General features: G+C 44.5%; 1 protein-coding gene across 4 annotated transcripts in view; it reads left to right on the forward strand.

Moving 5' to 3' along the window:
• ddhd1a (DDHD domain containing 1a) overlaps positions 1–11890 on the forward strand; it is a 36841-nt gene extending 24951 nt beyond the window's left edge. For all 4 annotated transcript variants that reach the window (XM_031579901.2, XM_031579902.2, XM_031579903.2 and 1 more), the window contains 9 exons: positions 4262–4371; positions 5489–5595; positions 5908–6167; positions 6627–6702; positions 7477–7626; positions 8318–8382; positions 9231–9403; positions 11105–11299; positions 11626–11890. In XM_031579901.2, the coding sequence (XP_031435761.1) occupies positions 4262–4371; positions 5489–5595; positions 5908–6167; positions 6627–6702; positions 7477–7626; positions 8318–8382; positions 9231–9403; positions 11105–11299; positions 11626–11813 (1324 nt within the window). In that variant the 3' untranslated portion in view covers positions 11814–11890. The remainder of the gene's footprint in view (positions 1–4261; positions 4372–5488; positions 5596–5907; positions 6168–6626; positions 6703–7476; positions 7627–8317; positions 8383–9230; positions 9404–11104; positions 11300–11625) is intronic.
• The last annotated feature ends 6081 nt before the right edge of the window (positions 11891–17971 follow it).

A 17971-nucleotide genomic window follows, 5' to 3' on the forward strand; every position in this document is an offset into this window, starting at 1 on the left:
GTTGTTTTTGGCATTCCTGATATTTGATATGTAGTGTTGGGGAGTAGTGAACTACATGCGATTAAACTAGTAGTTTAACTACATTACTGAACACACTACTGAAACTACAAAAAGGAATAGAATGATTTAAAAAAAAAAAAAAAAAAATTATAATAATCTACCATTGCTATCTACTATAATTGAACCCCCTTTGACAACACCCGCCCCTTTTTCTGTCGTCCTGTCCGCTGTGAAGACATGCCCTGGCAATGCACACGTCAGTCCGCCACCATTATACACCTGACCTTTATGTAGTGCATGTGCAGCGCACGTTGTTGCATGCTATTTTCAAACCTAACTGACTAATCCTGTTTGGTGCGCAGGAAGGCAGGTGTCTGACTGATGAAAGTTGCAAAACCAAAGCTGACATTCCATGCACATTCCCATGGATGGTGTTTTTTTTGCTTTTTTTTTGGCTTATGTAAAACCAGTGAACAAGTAAGTACTTTTTGCAACTCAACTCAGTGCTATTTTGGAGTTTTTTCTATTATATTTTGTTTTCATTTCTTGTCACATCTACTTTGTCAATTTGATCTTTCTTTTTTTTTTAGTTACCCCAATTTGATTTCTCCCTAGGGCAGCTTAACTGTTGTTCCAGTTCTTCCAGTGTGAAGTAATTGGTAGCTTACAAAGCTATGCCTTCAAGACCTGCTAGGTGGCTTGTTTGATGCCTGTGGGTTAGGGAAGAATTGCTGTCATCTCCTGCACACATGCTCTGTTTTGGGATCAGTCCTAAAACAGCCCTATTGTTACCTCCTTTGCCTGTGCAAGGCTGGGGCATTCATCAGGGCGAACACGAACATAACAGACAAGCATGTGTTTCTGCAGTTGTTTGCACACATGTGTGGATGTGTGTTCGTCCCTGTGTGCGTGCGTGCGTGTTTTAGTGCAAGTATATGATTGTGTGTGTGTGTGTGCGTGTGCATGCGTGTGAGTGTTTTGTTCCACCCACCTGTAGCTCCCCTCTGCCTCTCCTTCCCTGTTGTGTTGATTCATTTTGTGGCTTTCTCCAAAGCTGACCTTTTCAAATGGAGTCTTTCAGAGGAGACATAATTGACTTGTTTACTGGGAGCAATCCAGAAGGCTCTCTCTGCACTGTAATAACAGGGCCTTCTTTCTTTTCTTGTCTCTCTCTCTCTCACACATTCTCCCTCTCTCTTTCTCTCTTTCTCTCTTTCTCTCTTTCCTCTATTTCTGAGACATGCAACCTGTAATCTCTAAACAAGACTGGACATGTTTTCACTTACGATATATTAGTGGGTCATTAGCAGAATTGACCCCAGTGTGTTTGTGCCAGTGTTATGACAAGTGGGGGGAGTGGGGGAGGAAGGAGGAAGGAGGAATGCCAGGACAACTGTACGGTGTCTCAAGAGGGACACCTTACACCAGCATGCCAATTCACGTCATGTCATGTCATGTCATGTTACAGCTTATGTAAACGTTTAGGTTAGGCATGTGGGAAGAAAAAGTGCGCGGGTATTTGTGTATATGTTTATATGTTGACGTGTGGGTGTGGTGTGGTGTGGTGTGGTGTGGTGTGGTGTGGTGTGGTGTGGTGTGGTGACTCCCAGGTGGCAGGCGTAACTGGGCTTTAGTGTCTGCTAGGGGCTTAAAACACTAAGAAGGTAAAGTAACCTGACCAGACCAGATGGAGGCCTCCCGTTCAAGGAACCCAGATTAATTTGGCCACACAACATTGAGGGAAATATCCTTAGCCAACATTGTCAGCCTGTCAAGGAAGGACTTTTAACGTGTGTTAAAACACCTGGCAACAATATTTGCTCACTTTATTATAATGATGGAATTTGAATCTGATATCTGCCTTTCATATCCAAGTGTAATAAAACCTAGCACATAATTCTAGGAGAAAATCTCCAAAGTAAATCGCGTTAATGTGAAAAAAAAAAAAAAGAATGTGTGGGGACCCTGTGAACCTGTCAAGTGTCCTTCATTGTGTCTTTCTTTTACTCTCTCTGATGTTCTCTACCTTCTCTCCACCCCTCTTTTCCTTCTTCTATCTTCATCTATCCTATCCACACCACTTCCCATTCCGGTACGCCTGAGCTTCCTGTATCATCTCTCTCAGAACACCCAGAACAAACGTATTGTTGTCTAGAGAACACACTCTTCCATTCTAGAACACACTCTTCCTCCTGTTATTTGCCCTCTCGCCCTCTCTGCCAAACACCCACCAACCCGCCATTCCATTATGTCTCTCTCTCTCTCTGGTAATTGCATGCTCAGTCACTCCTCTGGCCTTTTAAGTATACCTTATCCTCCAGCTCCTGTCCTCTAATTTTCAGTCATCATATGTCTCCCACCGTAGATTTTTCCCTCCATTAATTCATGATGAAGTGCCTTCTCTGCAAGATCATAGAGAGAAACAGCTTATCCTAGTCTCAGAGTAATGGAGAAGCTCAGTGTCTTGTTTTCAGTCTAACTAACTATGATGGCTCATACAATACAATAGATTGCAGGACCACTATCGTCCTGAAACATTAAACCATATTCAGGAAAATATACAAACATTGTAATTTGACACACTTGTAAGAGTCTCATATACTTTACATGTTAGGTGTGCTGTAAAATAAAACACTTGATGTAGGACCTACGGTGTATTTGTGCTTTAAAGATAAAGACTATAAAGACTTAAGGGTCAGCAGGACTGAGCACACTGATCACCTGGAGGTCACGCCTACCTTCAGGCTATATTTAGGCCTCTCCATGTTGGCCATCAGCCAGCGGCTAAAATGCATCCGGTCTATGAATCTGTGTGTTAGTGAGGCTGAGCTCAGGAGTATGTCAAGTGTGGAGGATTAGAGCTCACACAGAGGTCAAGGTGGTTCAACTGTTGTTATGTCAACAGTGGCCTTTCTGGTTGTGTGTGTGTCCCACACAGCTGGTACCAGCTGTGGATGTGTGTGCATAAGTGCATAGTCGTGTGTGATTGTGTTTGTTTGTGTGCGTGTGTGTGTGTGTGTCTGTGTGTTTGCATGCGTGGAGAAAAATCCAAGGTCGCTGAAGAGTGAAATAGCCTGTGTGTGTTAATGAAATGAAACCATCTGCTGAGCCCAAAGCAAACACACACTGTCTCACACAGGCCAAACACACACACACACAGTTGCAGCAGGATTTTCCGGTTTTGCTGGAAAATTGTATTTAAAAACATTAAATTAAAATTTTGACGGTTAAAATGTATGGTAATAACGCTCATACATAATGTAGCTCTACCGTAGGCTATCCCTAAACAGGACATTTGTGTTTTAATAGCGAAACAGCCAATTAACAGCCTACGGTACTATTTTTGCCAAAAGGGTGAATCAGCAGCCGTACCTCTGACCGAGGCCAAACACGCATTACGATATGTAGTGGCAGTGATGACGGTGCTCCACGGTTATGGGGGTTTAACTGTGCCAGGCAGAGGGGCTTCTCTGCAGAATGAAATTAAGACGGCGCTGCAAAGTCATCTGGAGGAGGAGAGAGTGGCGTGGCTATTGTGCATTGCAAGCTGCAAAGACGCATTGGATACGTTCGATTTCAAGTCGGCGGCAGAGGACTTGACCGCAGTGAAAAAAGGAGAAAATTAATTGTTACCTGTCGGAGCATTTTAGCCCCTATAGGCTACATTGAATCTTTTTTTTTTCTCAATCGTTACTGTTCGTTTTACTAAATCATTACTGTTCAAAATGTCAAACTGATTTGAGGTTGTTGTCATTCAACCTAGGTGTACATTATGTTTGCGTTTGTAACATGGACTGACATTGAAACATTTCCGGTGAAATAAATTCTTTCTGGACACCTGAGTGGAGAGAACAAAATACTAGCGGAAATCCTAACGGAGTCAGACAGCAGATGGAGGCCAAAGATAAGAAATCTATTTGTGCTGAAAACAGCAAAAATGTGCCCCGTAATCAATGAGTTGCTAATTAGCTCCTATCAGTCATCTCATTATCACATAAGAGTCACTTAGAGGAAAGTAAAAAATAACACCATCAGGATACAAAGTACCCAACCCAGTCATTTCCTCTTCACTGGTTTGTCCTTTAAAGTAATGAATTTCTGTAAAAAAAAGTGAGTGAGTGCCTGATGGAAAATAATTTATGATGGACTACATTAATGCATTCTCTCAATGGATTTTTGATGTATGTGTGTGTAGGGGGTATTTTTACACATGCATTAATATTGTGTTTGTGTGTGTGTGTGTGTGTGTGTGTGTGTGTAGGATGAGGGAAGCAGTGCGTAAGATGGAAGAGAAGCACTTTGCAGAGCACACAGAGGAACATGTGGAGTTTCTGCCTGTGGAGTGGCGCTCTAAACTAGCACTAGATGGAGGTAGGTTTAAACTCCCAAACACACACACACACACACACACACATGCGCATACTCGACATTAGAGATACACCGATACCACTTTTTTCAGACTGAGCACAAGTACTTACATCAGCCAATACTGAGTACCGATACAAGTACTTCAAAGAATTTCAAAATTCCTCTTGCCCAACCAGTAGGCAAATCTGATAGGGCAGCAAAAAATTACCGCAAAAACACCTGACCGCAGCCTTAAGTTTAACGCAACGGTGCCATGAATTTGGACCGTACCATATAAACATCGATCTCAATCAGGAAGATAGTGTCCAATCAGGATACAGTTTTCTTCAGGTGTGCACAGCAGGACAGTGGCAAGATTCACAAGAGGAAGCTCAAAGCGCCTCTAGCGTCTCACGTCTCTGTCCAGAGACAGAGGACAAGCCTGACTGAACGCTCTTATCAGTCGACAGGAGAGGGGTGTTCATCACAGGGCACCTGAGTCCAGCTCTATCCAGTGGCATTCTTATGCTGTAGAACAGATAGCAACTGATGCAGGATGTGCACTCAAGCGAAGAGAATGACACTGTGTCCTTAGAGACATGAAGTTCTCAAACATCCCATCCTCCTTATCACTTAGAACACAGACACACAGATAGAAATGGCACGTTCAGGCACACATGGTACAGCACACAGATATCTGCTTAACACTACTTCTAGGAAACATCAAGACATATGTATAACATCGTAAGACATTAATGTGAAGACATTCATTCTGATTGGGATCTCTGTCAATGTGCCTCTGTGTTATTGTAACGTGTGTTGAAGTTGTGTCTTGTCAACGTGTATGGATGTTGTGTCTTGTCAATGTGCCTCTGTGTTATTGTAACGTGTGTGTGTGTGATCTCTGTCAATGTGCTGCTGTGTTATTGTAACGTGTGTGTGTAATCTCTGTCAATGTGCTGCTGTGTTATTGTAACGTGTGTGGGTGTTTCGTCTTGCAGACACAGTGGACTCCATTACGCCTGATAAGGTGCTGCTGTGTTATTGTAACACGTGTGTGTGTGTGTGTGATCTCTGTCAATGTGCCTCTGTGTTATTGTAACGTGTGTGTGTGTGTGTGTGTGGGTGTTGTGTCTTGCAGACACAGTGGACTCCATCACGCCTGATAAGGTGCGAGGCCTCCGAGATCTACTCAACAGCAGTGCCATGGACATCATGTACTACACCAGCCCGCTGTACAGGGACGAGGTGAGACACTCACACACACTCACACACTCTCACACTCACACTCTTTTATTGTTTATATATCTACACACACACACACACACACACACTACACCACACCACACCAGCCCTGTATACAGGGACGTGGTGAGACACACACACACTACACCAGCCCTCTGTACAGGGACGAGGTGAGACACACACACACACACACACACACACACACAGGGAGGGGTTGTAATTTGACTGAGCTCAAATTGTAAAATTAGGCAGACTTTGTCCCTGATGGCATCTAAAAGAAATGGAAGTTCACGGTTCTGTGTTCTCCTTCTGTAGATCACAAAGGGCCTGACTCAGGAGCTGAACCGTCTGTACACGCTGTTCTGCTCGCGGAACCCTGAGTTTGAGGAGAAGGGCGGGAAGGTGTCAATCGTTTCGCACTCGCTGGGGTGCGTGATCGCCTACGACATCATGACGGGCTGGGACCCCGTGCGCTTCATCCAGCAGGAGCAGCAGGAGACGGAGCAGGAGGACCTGCACTGGATGAGCTACGAGGAGCGCCACCTACTGGAACAACTGCAGATCACGCGCCAGAGGTCAGGACTCGCACACACGTACACTCACACACTCACACACACTCACAAACACACTCACACTCACAAACACACTCACACACACACAATCACACTCACACACTTACTCACACACTTACACTTACACTCACAACACCGACAGTCATCTTGGCTCACAGGAGCCAACTAGTGGTGAACCCTTTTTTTATTTTTTGTTATTTATTTGGTTGCAGAATTTCCACCAAAACGTTGACAGGTGTAGCAGTCATTTTTAATCTTTACATAAAAGATTTGGTGGCTAGTTTGAATCTTTTGTGTATAGTCTGATGATGGATTAAATACAGATAAATAATAAGTGAATCACCTTGAAATATCTATCTTATACACAGTATATCATGTTTTCCCAAGTCTCACATAGCACAACATGCGTGTCCTTGAGTCTGTTCCACTTCTGATAGTTTTGTTGGGACCTTCTCTTCCTAGGTTACGGGAGCTGGAGGATCAGCTGCAGGGGCTAGAGGCCTCCAAACCTCATGACCCCCCCACTTTGATGTTCAAGGTTGGTCACACACACACACACACACACACACACACACACACACACACACACACACACACACACACACACACACACACACACACACACACACACACACACACACACACACACACACACACACACACACACACACACACACACACACACACACACATCGGATCCATTACAGATAAATGCATACATTCAGGAGCAGTTTAAAAAACATTTATATAATATCATACACATATGCACTGTCTGATCATGACAACAGGGTTATTGTTCTGGCAAGGCATAGTGTGTTAATACTGCTGTATGCATCAGCTACATCGTGATAAGAGTCATGTCTTTCCAGGGCCATAGTTTGTGTGTGATGGGCAGCACATGTTGCGTTTAGACTCACGTGGTAATAGGTTACGCTCTCAGGAACAGGACAGCTAGCTCCAACACAATGGGATCAGAGGCACACTAACTTGCTCATGAGGTTTAGACACAGTTTCCACTACACTGCATATATAAGTACTCCTTTCTGTTATTCCACTGGCTGTCTTCTGCGTGTCTGTCCTCTCACTGGCTGTCTTCTGCGTGTCTGTCCTCTGACTGGCTGTCTTCTGCGTGTCTGTCTGTCCTCTGACTGGCTGTCTTCTGCGTGTCTGTCTGTCCTCTGGCTGTCTGTCTTCTGCGTGTCTGTCCTCTGACTGGCTGTCTTCTGCGTGTCTGTCCTCTGACTGGCTGTCTTCTGCGTGTCTGTCCTCTGACTGTTTGTCCTCTCCTGGTCTGTCCTCCTGTGTGTGTCAGGTGGAGAATCTGTTCTGCATGGGCTCTCCCCTGGCCGTGTTCCTGGCGCTGCGGGGCATCCGGCCGGGCTCCAATGGCATGCAGGACCACATCATGCCCAAGACCATCTGCCGACGCCTCTTCAACGTCTTCCACCCCACTGACCCCGTGGTGAGTCCCAAAGCGCGCGCACACACACACACACACACACACACACACACACACACACACACACACACACACACACACACACACACACACAACTCTCCTTCGTCTGGTCATAAAAGTCTGTCCAGGGCTCCATAGGATACAGGGAGACAGTCCAAGTTTAGTCTGTGTGTGTGTGGAGTGGAATAAGATTACTGAGTGTTTAATGATGTAGCTTTATCTTTATTTTGCATTCACTTGATTAGACTGTCTGAGTGTGTGGAGAGGAATGAGATTACTGAGTATTAAATGGTGTTACTTTGTCCTTATTTTGCATTCACTTGATTAGAGAGTGTGTATGTGTGTGTGTGTGGAGAGGAATGAGATTAGTGAGTGTTAAATGATGTAGCAGCTTTGACTTTATTTTGCATTCACTTCCGTCCCCTCATTCACCCTCTGTCGCACTTCCCTTCTCCCCACTCACACATTCTCTTTCTTTCTTTCTCTCAATCTTTCTCTCTGTCACTCACTCACTCTCTCTTTCTCTCTCACTCTTTCTCTCTTTCTCTCTCACTCACTCTCTTTCTCTCTGTCTCTCTATCACATTCACTCTTTATCTCTGTATCGTTATCTCTGCCTCTCTCTCACTCATGTCACTAATTTCTCTCCTCTCTCTCTCTCTCTCTCTCTTTCTCTCTCTCTCTTTTCCCCTTAGGCGTATCGGCTTGAGCCACTCATCCTGAAGCACTACAACAACATAGCACCCGTCCAGATCCATTGGTGAGTGTGTGCGCGTGCGTCCTTACATGCGCGTTTTTGTGTGTACGTGTGTCCTTGCATGCGCATGTTTGTGTGTGTGTGTGTGTGTGTGTGTGTGTGTGTGTGTGTGTATGTGTATGTGTGTTTAGCCATTTCCCCTCTGAAGAACTGTCTAGTTCGGGGCTAAAGAGTAAAGCATCCTCTGTCGGCAATCTGGAATGTCAGCCTGAGAGTCAGGAGACGGGAGTAATTCAATCAGGACACTCAGTGGATGAGCCATGTCACAGGACTCGAAGAACTCGAAAAGCAAGACTCTCAAAGACACTGTCCCCAGTTCTCAGTTATTTTTATTAATTTCTTCATTTAAAAGACAGTTTTATCCAAAGTGACTTTCATTACAAAATAGGTAGACATTGTTTCATCACTCTGTGTTGATGGGGAGTTAAATCCATATTTGACATGGTCTTAGTACTTTGCCTCAGGTTTCTTACACTCAGTGACTACATCAGCAATTACAACCCGATGCTGCAGTGCACAGTATTCATCCTAAACCTGTTAGTAATCACACAGTGTACTTGTTTTAGCACAGTTCAGCTCCATACTGTCTATTTATACCCTCACCTCTGCATTCCTAAGCAGGACCCCAGCCTGAATCGTTCTCCTCAGTGTGTTTTCTAAACAAATGAATGCACATCCTGACACAATCAGAGTCTCCCATCTTGAATTACTCAAGACTGATTGGGACCATCGGCTGTTTTAGTTTCCCGAGGTGGTTTTTCACAACATGGCGACGCTGACGTAATACAGAGCGCGGGCGGCTGAGGCGGGCAGCGGTGACGCATTTCACACGGTTGTGTTGTGGTCCGCAGGTTCAACACCACCAGCCCCACCCCTTATGACGAGATGCGCATCACCTTCCTCAACCCGAGCAAGGACCCGCTGTCGGACACGGAGAGCAACCCGAGCCCCAGCACCTCGCCCGTGATGCCCCGGCGCCACTATGGCGAGTCCATCACCAACCTGGGCAAGGCGGGCATTATGGGTAAGACTTGGTACCCACTAGTGGATTTTGTTCAATAGAGGACTTCAGGGTCAGTTATGGTTTAAAGCCAGCTACTTAAAAAGCATGTGGAAACCGCTGCAGACACCACCAAAGCCTAGTTGGCACTGATTAAAGGCTGGGAACTTGAGTCTTTTAGCAATATATAGCCTAGCTGTCAATGTTGTGCTGTTTAAACTAAACACTACAATACAATACAGTGCGTGTCTTGGATGGCTAGTGAGAACGATTCATGTGTGTTTCTGTCTTTCACTAAACCATATGCCATCAAAAGAAATTTGAAGTTGATACCAAAACTAGTTACTCGTGTTGCTTTGACTTAAAGCTTAACTGAGGACCGAATTAAGAGATTTTCTGCCAAGACAAATTAATGTTATGTAATAAATTGAGTAAGACTAACTAGAGGGTTTTAGGATTGGGTAAAAAGCTGTCATTTGTGTTGTCCTTAGGCTGTTGCTAAGGCAGACATTAAAACAGCCTACTCTACCTCACAGATGTCCTCACAGATGACCTTTCACCACTAGGTGTCCCCATGTCACAGCTTTGCTCTTGACCCAAGGAACAGATGTTTTAAACAGCCTTCCTGTTGTGTTTGTGTTCCTGTATGTTTTTATATGCAGATGTGTTTTGTTTGGTAGGGTGGAAATGCATGAATCCAGAATGCATAAATGTTTTGTTTCTTATGTTTACCTCTGTCTACATGATGACAGCCATTAGGTCCTGCTGTGTTTGATTTAATTTGTTCACGCATTAGTAAACCTTCACTGAGACCAGCAGCATTTCTCATTCTCAGCTTGAGAGGGTTCTGTAGCTTGTAGAGCTTCAGCACTGCAGTACCTCCACTGACTTAAATGGATTAATGCTGCCATCATGTGGAGGTCATTAGGAACTGCACCATAGAGTGCTAAAATGCCATATCTAGGATGACTATAGCAACTGTGGTAGCCTCGTATAAACGGTTTGATACAGGAGATTGATTTTGAACCAAACCTTTCCTTGATAGCCAGAGCTGCAGTAGGTCAGACCCTATATTGCAGCATTGCTGGACTTGATTGACTGAATGACTGCCAGTCTGGTCACGTTATTGGTTTCAGGAGATGGTCAATCAGTGGATTAGCCAGTCTGTCTGTCCATCCCTTTGTCTGTCTGTCTATCTGTCTGTGAGACTAAAGCCTCGATGTGCTGGAATGAAGGGGGGGGGGCTTAAAGACATGAGCTCTAACCAAGCGTTTCAGACAGTGGGTGAATAGATGGTCAGCAGGAGGAAAATAATGTGTTTTTGGATCATTGAAGCATATAAATCTAGACATAAAAGGTCAACATATGAACACTGAAAATGAGCACAAGAGGTCCCCTTTAAGATAGTGTCCACAGAAGGGTAGGGATTTGTTAGGGATTTGACACTCTTGGCCAAGGCACTAAAGCAGAGTAGTGTTTTGCTCCTGGGACCTACACATTGGTTGCCTACCACACCAATTATCTCATTAGGATCTGTTTGGGAGAAGACCAGGTTTCCCGTAAGGCCCAGTACTAAACAAACCCTGTGTTGTATGAGCAAGTGCACGTGCTGTGCTATAACCCCATCCATTTGCTCACGGCGTCTTGTCTTCTCAGTTCTGTGTTCCGTGTTCTGCGCTGAAGTGTGCGCTCACCTGGCTGTTATCTCCTGTGCGGTCTCCGCAGGCGCGGCCAGCATCGGTAAGGGCATCGGGGGCATGCTATTTTCCCGCTTCGCACGCTCCAGCAGCCAGCCACAGATGGGCACAGATGCCACGGTCCTGGAGAGTGACGAGAAGAGCCAGTGCCAGACCCAGAGCCAGTCAGCATACGGCCTCTCCAGCATGTCCCAGTCCACCTCTACCATCATGGATACCACAGGTGAGTAACACACGCACACACGCCATATACACGCACGCACACCCACAGCATCTCCAGGATGTCTCGGTCAACCTCTGCTATCATGGATACAACATGTCTGTCAGTGACATACACACACACACACACACACACACAATCACACAACCACTCACACATACACAGACCTACACAACCTCTCAAGCCAGTTTGACCCATCAGCTTCTGTAGTTCTGTATCTATATTGCCTGTTTGCTGAGCATTGGGGTGCATCCATTTGTAGCAGTTACTGCTAGAGTTGGTTTATCTGCCGTCGCACTCACTTTTGGATGTTGTTGTTGTTGTTTCAGTGGATCTGGAGCATCGCATTGACTTCGAGCTGCGCGAGGGCATGGTGGAGAGCCGCTATTGGTCAGCAGTGACCTCGCACACAGCCTATTGGTCGAACCTCGACGTGGCGCTCTTCCTGCTAACGTTCATATATGAGCAGAGGCGGCCATCAGAGTCAACGGGGGAGCTCAGCCCTGATACTGTCTGAACGGGAGAGCACCCTGCAGCACTGTGGACACACACACACACACACACACACACACACACACACACACACACACACACACACACACACACAGCACTGTGGACTTTTTCACATATTCCCCTCACACACACACAAACACATACAGCACTGTGAACTTATTCACACACACACACACACACACACACACACACACACACACACACACACACACACTGCTTCTACTCATCTCTCACCACTACTTGCTTCATTCTTTTCTCTGGCTCATTCAGCAGACTCACTCACTCGCAGTGATGCAGTCATTTGAATTGAGAGTGGTCCAGAATGTTCCGTCAAGCTTCTGTTCTTATGCCCAGAAACACCAGCACGGATGAAACGGGCCCTCGTAGATAGGGTTGTGTCTAAAGCGATGTCCTCATCAAACTCATCTGGTCCTGTCACACATACACCCCAACATACTCAAACACACACACACACACACACACACACACACACACACACACACACTAGGTCATCACTCCTTGTGTCATCTCAGCCCTCTTGGGTCAAACAACTTATGAAGATGTAACAGGCACTGAAGACTATATATCAGCAGACAATAATGGATCTGAAGACGCACACACACACACCCACCCACACACACACACACACACACACACACACACACACACACACACAGAGTTCTATGATTTCCTCTCATTGCTTCCATTTAAACTTCCTGTGTCAGGGAACTTCACCTGATGTTGGACTCTTTGAAGCAGTGGACAGTGAAGGAGAGCGAGTCTGTAGAAGCAAAAATAAACCCCTGTAACCGTGCAAACGTACAATGCAAATGTCAAAGAGGTCGAAATATACATTTATTTATTTAGATATTAATATATTTCCCTAAGAAACAATCTTGCTTAGTTAAGCTTCTGGGTTTTTTATTGTTTTTTTTTTTTTTTTTTGCACCATTTTGACTAAAGCAAGACTAAAATGTTCACATATTTTTACTTTTCATATCATGAAACAGTTGTCAAACATGTCTCTCACCAATGTTTAACGACAGGAAAGCTGTCTTCAGATTCTGCCCAAACGTTATGTTATTTTTCTACTACAGCTTGTTCCAGAAGCAGGTTTTCGCAAAACAAGATGGTGCTGTAAATTCAGCCTACTGGCTCCTAATGACGTAAACATACCATATTGTCTTTTTTCTTTGTTTGTTTGTTTGTTTGTTTGGATGGACCATAGAAATATGTCTTGTTTGTAGTCAGCACTATTTGGCCATTGGTCAGATGGCACATTGGGCATTGCTGACCCTCGCGCTGCATGCTTGTCAGAGGCTAATCTAGGACTATGGGATCCCAAGTGTCACTAACGGCAGTCCATCTCAGTGGTCCAGCTGCAGACTGACCCTCTGTGGATTGCCCCCACGTGCCCCTTACAGATGTACTTGTGGTGCCATTGTCATGGTGACCGTGTAGGTGGCATCAGACATGTGGTCACATGGGGTTTGGCAGCGGAGCTCTGAATGCCCCTCAGCCAGCCTGGACCAACTCCTACATGTTTTCTGGGTGCTGTTCAAGAGAGACTCTGTGTGTTTCTCAGAGAGATGAAGGAGAGTCGGGGGGGTGTGTGTGTGTGAGTGTCTGTGTGGTAAAGACGCAAATAGTTGGGAGCTGTTAGAAACCCTTCAGGATAGTGCAGCTGACATTTTACCCATGATGCAACTGTCACTGTTCAGAGGTCACCACTAACTGAAATCTCAATGCTGTGGACTTGATTGGTCACTGCATGGCGCTGGGTGACCTTGAAGGGTCAACTGAGGTCAGGCCGTTCCACTGGGAGACATGTTGGAGGTCCTGAATGTAGTTATGTTGTCCCATAGAAGGACAATGACTAAACGGATGTCGCCATCTTTTATGCCATTTAGAGGGTCAGTCTGAGAAAGTATTATGTTCAGGTGTTCGCATGTGATTGAACAGTGTAACAGAGCAAACATTCTTCTCAAAATCAATGCAAAAAGTCAGCTCTTGGTTAATAGTATGTTTACATAGATCCCCGCATAACTAAAATTGAAGAGAATATATCTTTTGTAGTCACGTCCTTTTCACAGGCATTCAAAACTCGCTGTAGCATTAATGTCTGTTTTTCTGTCAGAGTTAGGAATTTCATTGAGAGGCCAAATACTTCTGATGTTTCACTTTCATTGTGTCAAAGGCTGTCCATAGCCTTTGTAGCTCAGTGTGGGAGACAGATAATTCAATTTTTTGTGGGTATGCACAGAAATATAGGGCTCCAGTTTAGTCTTCAACGACATCTCAGGTGTCAAATGAACTGATATGCAAAGAGAAAGGAAAGGGCTGTATACAGTTGATGTTTGGTCACAGAAACATGATTTCATGTTAACATACGTCACTGTTTGTTACTTTTTTGTGTTCATGAAAATGATGATTTCACTAGAAGGGCATGTTGAAATAGTTTTTATTTCTTTTTAAGACTTTGGAATGAAGCGACCCTACTGTCTAAACTGTTTTTTTTCTATGATTTGACGTCATCTCATCTTTTGTTCTTGAGATCCGTTTGGATCCTAACTCCATGCTGCTCTGACTGTGTGTGTGTGTCCAAACCTGCTCCGCTTGTGTTCTGTCCCGCCTGGAGTTTCAAAGGGCTTCGGTTCTGATCCGGTTCCTCGTGTTCCTCTAATACCTGATCGTCTTAGAGCTGTGGCTGCTTGCATGTTGAGTGAGAGAGTGATGGCTCACTTCGATGTTACCAACCGGACCAGGACCAACCGGACCAGGCTGCCTTCCAGGGCCACGGTTCTTCTGTCAGGCCCAACCCCGGTAGCTGCTGACTCTGGAACAGATCGGACACGGATTGGACCAGAATCTGGCCTGGATCAAATCCAAATCTGTCCCATGTTTTGGGTCTGGGTCCGTTGCAGTGCCGCCTGCTATCTGGAAACCTAGTGGATTCCCCATGAAGTACTTACCTTTATTCTGAGTCTTGTAGTTGTTGGCAATAAGGGACATGACAGACGATGACCAGATCTTGCACAAGCTGTATGGCATAGCCTTGAATTGAACAGAGAGAGAGAAAAAAAGCTTTAGAGGAAAAAGATGGACCTTACCCTTGTTGTCATTGTCTGTTTTTGTGTTGTTTTTGTTACCAATACAGCTTCATCGCAGCGACTAGACAATAGAGAAAAGTAAATAGATGCCATTGGCAGATATATGTAATCAAATATTTTGTTCCATTTTCAAGATGGCATGCAAGTAACTTGTTATATTTTTCTACTAATGGTAAGAGTACTGTACCATAGCCAGCCATTCTGCTGTAAGCACACTGACGTTAATGCCTCCCTCAAACACCCTAGCATGCAGTGGTCGTTTAACTGGCTGGGTTTGTTGCACTAGTTTGTGATGATGGCTAAAACTTTTTGATTGACTGTTACCTTATCCTCTTCTAAGAGCTATCAGACCAGCCGTTGTGTTCAGAGCTACAAGCACCTAAACGACCTTACGTCACAAATTCCCAGAAATGCCTCCAAAGTCAGATGATTGCTTGGTCAACCTGGAGCCTAACGTAGGAGTGTATCCAGAAGAAAGGTTCTTGTGATTGTTTCTGAGGGCTGCTGACGTCAAAGATGTTTGATAATCACAATAAACATTTTTCTTCTTTTTGTATGCTCCATTCAATTAGCATTCTTCATGCAGTTCATCCTGTCTGGGTTCAGCACAATCCTTTGTTATCCTGTGGACAATATCTTCCCTGACTCATTTAGTTTTGCGTGTCAACATGAAGCTGATCTCCAAGCATGTATGGCTGGGTTGTGCTCAACCCTGCAAGAGCGTGTGTGTGTGTGTGCTGATTCTGTCCAGCTGAATCTGGTATATTCTAGAATGTGTCTGCATTGAGATTAAATCTGGTGTTGTCATTGCTGTTTTTTCTCCGATGAACAATGACTTAAAGCTGTTCTAAAATAATTACCGTCACTTGGATGTTTTGATGGGAAAAGCTTGAAAAGGATGTAGTGCAATAAACCATGGTTGCAATGGATCCAAACTGCCATTTGAAATACTGTATTACTAACCTTTTATTAAACATCTATCTTTTTTGGATACAGAGTGCTTTTAGAATTTATTTTGTTTGATTTAATCTTAACGTATTTAATGAAAGTACAAAAATGTTTTCTCAGGAAAGCTATTTGGTATTACATGAAGTATAACAACTTAAAAGGGAAAATACATGTTTTTGTTATTTTTTTAAAATAGGATTTGGTTAACGTTTACTTTCAGGACGTTGAACTAGTGCTGAAAGCACTAGGAAAAAAATATTTCATGGGATCTTTGAATTGGGGTGTTAAATGTCAAACACAACCAATGCAGGGAAAGTTTATTTAACAACTGGCTTAAGTTTTCTATCATGCTGCTACCATCTGACCTGTGACATGTGATTTCATATAGTAACTCCAGATGAAGTTCGACCCCTAATCACAGTAAAGAGAGACTTCAACATCCCCTGCAGGCCATGAACTGATTGAGACCCACTTGACTTTGCACTTTCTTGGGGTAGTTTGGTGTTTATGGAAGCTCTGGTATATGTGTCCAGGATGACTTCTTACTAGATTATTTGACTACAACTGAACGGAAAAAACTGAATCAAAATAAGTAGCCCTGTATCACCGCATTTTTCTCTTGAAGGCCCATAACTCAAATGCAGTGACTGCAACAGGCTAGAGAGTGCTGACAAACTCCACCAGAAGATGGCAGCAAACATCAGTGTTCAACTGGCACTGATGCTGCCACATTAAACGCTGACTCACAAATACACTTCCATGATTTTTTAAATTTTTTTTATTGTCTAATTCACATTGAATTTGTACAAGAATGGAGATTATTTGAATAAGAGGATGAGAAGATTCTTTTTAAATTGGTATTCTTTTCTTGGGAGTTTGCAGTGATCCCATAGCTCCACAGCTTCCAGAACATCTATACTTCACTCTCATTTAAAGTATGTTTCTTAAAGTCTTACCAGTCCAGTGCTATAATAGTAAGGTGGGCCTTCCCCAGTCAGTACTAGCTCTGCTTATGATACTTCTCCTCTGCCCTCATCCTCTCACAGTCTCTCTCTCTCCCCCGCCAACCGCAGTCCCCACAGCACTCCTCTGCGCTACACTGCGTCCTTCTCGCACTGTTTACACCGCAATTAAAACACAGCCTATAAAAGGCAATGGCTCTGTTGCCAGACACATGGAGGGGTGGTGGGGGTAGACCATGGGGATAGAGAGAGAGAATGTGTGCGTGTGTGTGTTTGAGGGAGAAAGAGAGAATTTGTGTGTGTGTGTGTGTGTGTGTGTGTGTGTGAGAGAGAGAGAGAGAGAGAGTGTATGCGTGTGTGTTTGTGAGAGAGAAAGAGAGGGAGAGAGTGGAGGGTTATAAATCGCTTTAATGCAGACCCAGGCTGAAGCCAGCCCAAATTCCTGTGCTGGAACTGGAGGTAGTCGTGAGCAGCCAGGAGACATGAGAGGCCTCATGCCTTACTGACAGCTTGGAGAGAGGCTGTGTGCTGCTGGAGAGAGGGAGGGAGAGAGAGAGAGAGAAGAGAAGAAAAGAGGGAGGGAGAGGAAGAAGAAGAAAGAGTAAAAGAGAGAGATGTGTGCTGCTATACCGAAAAAAAGAGAAAGAGAAATGAGGGGGGGAGAAGGAGAGAGATTGCCATATGCAGCTACACAGAGAAAGATAGAGGGGGGGGGGGATCTCATGGAAAAACAGAAGAGGGTGACCTAGAGCCAGACCACACGTTCCCTCTGCTTTTAATGCTCTGAGATGTACAATACTGCTCCGAGATGTACAATACTGCGGTCTTTGGATTCTAAAACTGGCTAACAATGTGAATTACACTCAAGTGATCTTGTGATGTAAAGCCCAAATGACTCCCAGAATGACAGAACTCTCACACCGGGCACACGGTGTGTCATTCTAAAGTCCGCTCATGAGAAGTCAACACAGTTGCTTCACCAGAGGATGGTAAACTGGGAATACATCTTCCACATGGAGTACTGTTAGGAGACCTTGTGCGTTTCAGAGAATAAACATGGGGTCAGGAATCACAAGAGAAAATGGCCTCACTTATAACTGGTTTGTGTGGTGTTGCCAGAAAGTCCATGTTAGGTTATGTGA

This window comes from Clupea harengus, chromosome 14, assembly GCF_900700415.2.
Source record: "Clupea harengus chromosome 14, Ch_v2.0.2, whole genome shotgun sequence".
Lineage (NCBI taxonomy): Eukaryota > Metazoa > Chordata > Actinopteri > Clupeiformes > Clupeidae > Clupea > Clupea harengus.